Below are 8,290 nucleotides of genomic sequence, written 5' to 3' on the forward strand. Positions count from 1 at the left end.
TCTTAACCTTCACAGGGTAGTAGACTGACCACATACAAAGGAATGATAAATCCCTTTGGTAGTCTGGAGTGAGGCTAGGATTGAAAGAGATACTGGTGCACTTCAAAACCACTCTTTGAAGTTTCCGTCACAGCAAAGGCACATTTGGACGTAAGTGCTGAGTCTCTGGCCCCATCAAATCCGACACTTATGGATCTAGACAGACCTGCTATCAGAAGAACTGTGGTGCTGCACAAAAGACTGAACTGAAGTCTTGGTTACTCCTTGAGTCCACATTCCGTGATAGGAGGGTGTCAAGGAAGGATCATATGCCCTTGCTATGCCTATGGCATCTTTACATCGAAAGTGTAATCTAGAATTTCTTCAGCACACTTGTCTGTATGGACAATTAAATGTCTCATTAAATGGCAATAGATTTTTGTGATGGACCCACCATTTAAACTTATCCAGTGTTTTTGTTTCCCCAACAGGTGAAATAAATGCAGTAATGAACAAAAAAGGTGAAGGCATTAAAATCACTTGTGTAGGAAGTAACGTAAAAACAGTACACCTCGAAATGTCTTCCCTTGAAGGCTAATGGCTCGCCAACATCTTATTCTACAGCAGAAAACCCAAACTGCCCAATGTGGTCTGTACTTGGCTCTTAGGGATCACCTGATAAACATTGACAAAATAACACACTGACATACTGAGGCAAGTCTGATAAGGTTCGCACTACGAGGCGAGGGAAGAGCTAACCTGGATCAGAAAAAACACACAGAAAAGAAACCGTATCAATATCTAGAAAGTGACAACACATTTATTAGGGAGAAAAAGAGCAAGTGCAACATCAGAAAATCCTACTGGAGAAGAACCATATCGATGGACTGACTGCGGAAAAGTTTTATTTGCAATGAAGCACCTAATGCAGCATCAGAGTGTCCACGTAGAGGAGAAACCATATAAAAGTACAGAATGTGACAAAGTATTTATAAGAAATAGAGAGCTAAAGCGACATCAGAAAATCCACACTGGGGAGAAACCATATAAATGTACAGAATGTAACAAAACTTTTATGAGAAATGGAACGCTAAAGCGACATCAGAAATTCCACACTGGAGAGAGATCATATCAATGTACAGAATGTGACCAAGCATTTATAACAATTGGACAGCTAAAACAACATCTGAAATTCCAAACTGGGGAGAAACCTTATAAATATACAGAATGTGGCAAGGCATTTATTACTATTGGATACCTAATTAAACATCAGAAAGTACACACTGGGGAGAAACCATATAAATGTACAGAGAATGACAAAGCATTTATAACAATTGGAGAGCTAAAGCGACATCACAAAATCCACACTAGTGAGAAACCATATAAATGTACAGAATGTGACAAAGCATTTACAAGAAATGGAGAGCTAAAGCTACATCAGAAAATCCACACTGGGGAGAAACCATATAAATGTACAGAATGTGACAAAGCATTTATAAGAAAAAAAGAGCTAAAGCGACATCAGAAAATCCACACTGGGGAAAAACCATATAAATGTACAGAATGTGACAAAGCATTTAGAAGAAAACAAGAGCTAAAGCGACATCAGAAAATCCACACTGGGGAGAAACCATATAAATGTACAGAATGTGACAAAGCATTTATAAGAAATGGAACGCTAAAGCGACATCAGAAAATCCACACTGGAGAGAAACCATACGAATGTACAGAATGTGACAAGGCATTCATTAGAAAGGCACATCTAATGGAACATCAGAAAATCCACACTGGGGAGAAACCATATCAATGTACAGAATGTGACAAAGCATTTACAAGAAATGGAGAGCTAAAGCTACATCAGAAAATCCACACTGGGGAGAAACCATATAAATGTACAGAATGTGACAAAGCATTTATAAGAAAAGAAGAGCTAAATCGACATCAGAAAATCCACACTGGGGAGAAACCATATAAATGTACAGAATGTGACAAAGCATTTATAAGAAAACAAGAGCTAAAGCGACATCAGAAAATCCACACTGGGGAGAAACCATATAAATGTACAGAATGTGATAACGCATATGTTACTAGAAGAGACCTAAATAAACATCAAAACGTACACACGGGCGAGAAACCGTATAAATGTACCGAGTGCGACAAAGCATTTCTAACAATTGGAGAGCTAAAGCGACATCAGAAAACCCACACTGGAGAGAGATCATATCAATGTACAGAATATGACAAATCTTTTATAACAAATGGAGAGCTAAAGCTACATCAGAAAATTCACACGGAAGAGAAACCATATAAATGTACAGAATATGACCAAGCATTAATAACAATTGGACACCTAAAACAACATCTGAAATTCGAAACTGGGGAGAAACCATATAAATGTACAGAATATGACAAGGCATTTATTACTAGTGGATGCCTAATTAAACATCAGAAAGTACACACTGGGGAGAAACCGTATAAATGTACAGAGTGCGACAAAGCATTTATAACATTTGGGGAGCTAAAGCGACATCAGAAAATCCAAGGTGGGGAGAAACCATATAAATGTACAGAATGTGACAAAGCGTTTATGAGAAATGGAACGCTAAAGCGACATCAGAAAATCCACACTGGAGAGAGATCATATCAATGTACAGAATGTGACAAAGCATTTATAAGAAAAAGAGAGCTAAAGCGACATCAGAAAATCCACACTGGGGAGAAACCATATAAATGTACAGAATGTGACAAAGCATTTATAAGAAATGGAACGCTAAAGCGACATCAGAAAGTCCACACTGGAGAGAAACCATACCAATGTACAGAATGTGACAAGGCATTCATTACAAAGTCACATCTAATGGAACATCAGAAAATCCACACTGGGGAGAAACCACATCCATGTACAGAATGTGAAAAAGCATTTATAAGAAATGGACAGCTAAAGTGACATCAGAAAATCCACACTGGGGAGAAACCATATAAATGTACAGAATGTGACAAAGCATTTATAAGAAAAGAAGAGTTAAAGCGACATCAGAGAATCCACACTGGGGAGAAACCATATAAATGTACAGAATGTGAAAAAGCATTTATACGAAAAGGACAGCTGAAGCAACATCAAATGGTCCACACTGGAGAGAAACGATATAAATGTACAGAAGGTAACAAGGGATTTATTAGAAAGTCACATCTAATGGAACATCAGAAAATCCACACTGGGGAGAAACCATATCAATATACAGAATGTGACAAAGCATTTATAACAAATGGACAGTTAACGCGACATCAGAGTTCACACTGGGGAGAAACCGTATGAATGCACTGAATGTGACAAAGCATTTATAACCAATGGAGAGCTGAAGCAATATTAGAAAATCCTCACAGGAGAGAGACCATTCAACTGCACTGAATGTGAGAAGGCATTTATAAGAAAGTCGCATCTTATGCAACATCAGATAGTCGTACGTAGGAGAGAAACCGTATGAATGTACATAAGGCAACAAGACATTTATTACGAGGCAAAGATAAATACTACATCACAAATTCCACACTGGTGAGAAACGATATGGCTGTACTGAATGTGACTTAGCAGTTATTACAAAGCAACGTTTAAAAATACATCAGAATGTTCACACATGAAAGAAACCATATCATTGTACAAAATGTGACAAAGCATGTATTCCAAATGGAGGGTGACCATTCAACTGCACCGCATCGGACAAGGTATTTATTATAAAGGAAGAATTAAAGCAATATCAGCGTCCACACTGAGGAGAAACCACATGAATTTACAAAATGTGACAAGGGATTAATTACAAAGCAAAATGTAATACAAGATCAGGAAGTTCACAAAGGGGAGAACACATATGTATGTACTGAATACCACAAAGGATTCATAATAAATGGAAAACTGAAGCGACATCCAAAAATCTACATGGCAAGAAATCCCATGTATGTACAGAGTTTAATAAAGTCTTCCACAGGAAGAATAAGCTAATGCAGCATCAACAAATCCACACTAGGGAGAAACCCTATTCATGAACAGAATGTGACAAGGGATCGATTACAAAACAAAATGTAATATATCATAAAGTTCACAGAGGAGAGAAACTCTATATATGTATTGAATGTGACCATGCATACATATATGGAGAGCTAACTCGACATCAAAAGTCAACCCTGAAGACCTCACTGAATTTAGCAAGGCATTTATTGGCAAGGGAGAGTTAAAACCGCATCAGAAAGTCCCCACTGAGAAAAATCTATATGAATGTACAGAATCAATCAATGGGTATTAAGCGCTGCAAATCAGTGAGGTTCTTAAGGCGCTGGGTGAGGAGTTGTTGTCCAGAGGGGCCGATCAGTTGAACAGCCAGGTCTTAAGTCCATTCCCGATTCAGTGATGAGGCAGATCTCAGGTGTAGGGGGACTTCATGCCCGGTCTTTGCAGACAGGTGGGAGTAAGAGTGGCCTCGTGCCTGGTGCGTTAGGAGTTTAAGTGAGGAGGAGGGAGGCAGAATGCAGATGTCTGGCGGGGAGCCATCTTAAGATCTTGCAGCGCATGTGCATTGTGAGGAAGCAGATGGCGGAGATCATGTTGATTTGCTTTTTCATGGTGAGCTTGTTGCCAGGACAATGCTGGAGTCAATGGCATGGTTGGTAGGGGAGGGGAAGAAGCCAGGTTCTGCTGACCGCCATGCGTTGCTTCAAGGAGATGCATGGTTACTGAAGATGAAGTCTTCTGTCTTGTCCGTGTTCAGTTTCAGGCAGTTGTGCTTCATCCAGTTGGTGATGTTGACCGTGCACCAATGTAAGTTGTCTGTGGAGTTGATGAGGTGGGTCTAGTCAATGTAGAAGATGACCTTCAGCCCGTGCAATCTAATAATGTTGGCTAGGGGTATCATGTAAGTGTAGAAGAAGGGGGACTAATGAAGGATCCTTGTGGGGTGCCGAAGATGATGTCCTTGGGCTCAGGAGTAGGGCGGGAGTCAGATTGTCTGAGGTTTTCTGGTGAGGTAAGAGGTGATCCATTTGAGGGCATTTCTTTGGATTCCGATATGGTAGAGCTTGTCGATCAGGATCTGGTGGAAGACCATGTTGAAGGCAGCTGAGAGGTCAAGGAAGGTAAGGGCTGCAGTTTCACTGAGGTCCAGGAGGGCTCTGATGTCATCTATGGCTGCTATCAGGGCGGTCTCTGTGCATTGATTGGCTGGCAAGCGAACTGGGAGGAGTCCAGGAGGCTGTTGTGCTCCAGGTATCTGGTCAGCTGCCTCTTGATCGACCTCTCAAAGTCTTTGGCCGGGAACGAGAGCAGGGGCCTCAGTCAGGAAATCTTCAGCTGCTCTAGGTCTGCTGAAGGTTTTTTCAGGAGGGGTTTCACTTTTGCGTGTTACCACTCTTCTGGGAAGGAGGCAATGGCGAGGGATCTGTTCAGTGGTTTTATGAGCTCTAAGCTGATTGCCTTGCTCCTGAGGTTAAAGATAAGTTGGGGCATAGATCAGTGGGTACCCCAGAGTGCATCGACTTCATTAAAGAGTTTGTGTCTTGTACGATGAGGCGGTCCCAGTTAGTGTCTGTGTGTGTAAGGAGGTGGAGGCTGTCACTGGTGGAGAGCTGAGATTCAAAGTCCTTGTAGATGACGGCAATCTTCTAATGGAAGCAGTCAGCAAGCATGTCGCACCGATCCCAGAAGGGAGTTATGATATTCTCGGTGGACGCAGGGTTGCTGAATTCCCTAACGATGGCGAAGTGCTCATTGCTGTGGTTTGAGCTGATCTCTATGCAGCATGTGAGGGAACTCTTCTTCGCTTCTTTAAGGAGTAGGTGGTAGTGGTTTATCAATGTCCTGAAGTTGGTGTAGTGCACTGGATCCTTACTAGTACGTCATCTTCTTTCTAGTCAACAACAGTCTCATTGAGAGGTCTGAAGTTCCGGGGTAAACAAGTTGACACACTTTGCGGATTATCTGATCTTGTTCGGCTCGGCGGGGGTGACATAGTCAGTGATCCAGTTTGTGAAGTTCTTGATGGCCTGTTTAAGGTCTGGAGCTGTGTCCGGTCAGTTGGTATGGAGAATGTTGTTCCATTTCTTGACTGAGACAGTTTTCAAGTTGTGCTGAGGTGTGCTGGGTGGTTTGGATTTGGTTTCTGTAGCGTTGTTCCCTGTGAAGATGAAGTGGACAATGGAGTGGTCGGTCCAGGTGAGTTCTGTGACATGGTGGTACTTGATTGTTTAACTGGAGATGAAGATGGAATCAAGTGTGTGCCCTACGATGTGTGTTGGGTTGATGATGAGTTGGATGAGGCAGATGTTGCTCATGCTTTATATTAGATTGTCGGTGCTGGCATCACTAAGGTCTTCCATGTGTAGTTGTGATCTGCTAGGAATATCTAGTGTTCAGAGGCAATGGCGAGTTGGGTGATGAAGCAAGGGACGGCTTGGCAAAACTCGGGGCGAGTTCCTGGAGAATGTGACAAAGTGTTCTTAATGAAATGACCGTATGAATGTACAGAAAGTCACAAGGCATTTATTAGAAGGGCACCGCACAGCCAATGTACCATAGGAAAGCCCACCCTGGGGAGGAACCATTTGGTGACCTAAGAGCCAAAGTGGGAAGTATGCAAAAATAAATCCTCAGCCCTTGAATGGAAAGAACAGGCAATTGATAGGTCAGTTTTTCACCATCCTGAAAACCTTTGCTTCAGTTTTTTATGAAAGGTTAACTGTTAATTCCACGGTGATCAAGGCTTCAATCGAGCAGGATTTATAAAGCGAGGCTAATCACCCAATAGAGTATCCAGGCACTTGCAGGTCCCATAGGCTTATTCAAACAGCCAGGTCTTGGGGACCATTCGAAATTCTGGAAGTGAGGTGATGGTCCAGAGGAGTGTGGGGAGGCTGTTCCAGGTCTTTGCTGTAATGTGTGAGAAGGAGGGTCCCCCACTTCTGCTTGGGTAGATGCAGGGAGTATGGGTAAGTGAAAGGGAGGCAGAGTGTAGTCTTGTCAACGGTTGGTGGAAGTTCAGGCCGTGGTTAATGTATATGGATCCTTGGTTGTGTAGAGCCTTGTGTGCGTGGTTCAGTAGCTTTAATTGTCACCTCTTCTGTACAGGGAGCCAGTAAAGTTTCCTGAAGAGGGGTGTGATGTAGGTTTGCCGGGAAAGGCAAAGGATGAGTCTGGCTGTGGCATTCGGTTAGGTTTGAAGTCTCTGTAGGAGTAGTGCGGCAATTCTTACGTAGAGGGTGTTGCCATAGTCCACTCGGCTGGTGATGAGGGCCTGTATCACGGTGCATCTTGCATGGAGGGGTAGCCACTTGAACATCTTCTGTATATGCACAGAGTGTGGAAGCAGACAGAGAAGGTGGCGTTGATCTTTAGTTTTATGATGAGCTTGTTGTTGATGATGATTCCAAGGTTTCTGGCGTGGCTGGAAGGAGTGGGTGCGGGTCTGTGTCCTAGGTCTGATGGCCACCAGGAGTCATTTCATGTGTTGCTGCTGTTGCCAAAGATTAGTACTTCCGTCTTGTCTGTGTTTAGCTGCGGGCAATTTTTCTTCATCCAATCACAATTTTTGCCATACATGTGTGGAAGTTGGTACTGATGGCGGTAGGGACATCGGTGAGTGAGAGGATGAGTTTGGTGTCGTCTGTGTAGGAAATTATATTGAGACTATGGGATCTGACGATGTTGACCAGCGGAGGCCATATATGTGTTGAAGAGCATGGGGCTGAAGGATGAGCCTTGGGGGACACCATAGGTGATCTCCTTGGGTCCAGAGGTGAAAGGCGAGAGGTGGATCCTCTGGATTCTTCCTGTGAGGAAGGAGGTGATCCACCTGAGCAAGTCTCCTTGGATGCCGAAGTGGTGGAATCTTTTGATCAGTGTGTGTGGTGGGATTAGTGTCAAGGGCTGTTGAGCAGTCAAGGAGGATCAAAGCTTCTGTTTCTCCTTGGTCGAGTAGGGTTTGGATGTTGTCTGTGGCTGTGATCAGCATGGTTTCGTAGCTGTGGAAGCCGGATTGAGAGGGGTCAAGTAGCTGGCTCTGTTCCGGGTGAGTCATGAGTTGATGGTTGATGATATTTTCCAGTACCTCTGCAGGGAATGGGAGCAGGGAGCTTGCCCAGTATGTTTTTGAGTTCACTGGGGTATGCGGAGGGTTTTCTGAGGCTTGCTCTCAGGCTTTAATAATTGTAAAAGAGGGAGGCAGTCAAACAGTGTGAGAGTTAGAAAAGGTCTCCTCCGCCCACAATTCACCAGCTACTAATCCTCGAATAACCACCCACAGTCAAGACAAGTTATATCTCTCATCGA

At 43.1% G+C, this 8,290-nt stretch overlaps 1 protein-coding gene across 1 annotated transcript; it reads left to right on the forward strand.

Annotated features, from left to right (window-relative positions):
• The first annotated feature begins 739 nt into the window (after positions 1 to 739).
• Positions 740 to 2,926, forward strand: LOC144767982 (uncharacterized). Its single transcript, XM_078651353.1, has one exon. It carries the CDS (start codon positions 893 to 895, stop codon positions 2,924 to 2,926), a length of 2,034 nt encoding a protein of 677 aa, XP_078507479.1. The 5' UTR covers positions 740 to 892.
• The last annotated feature ends 5,364 nt before the right edge of the window (positions 2,927 to 8,290 follow it).

Source organism: Lissotriton helveticus, chromosome 1_1, assembly GCF_964261635.1.
Source record: "Lissotriton helveticus chromosome 1_1, aLisHel1.1, whole genome shotgun sequence".
NCBI classification, from domain to species: domain Eukaryota; kingdom Metazoa; phylum Chordata; class Amphibia; order Caudata; family Salamandridae; genus Lissotriton; species Lissotriton helveticus.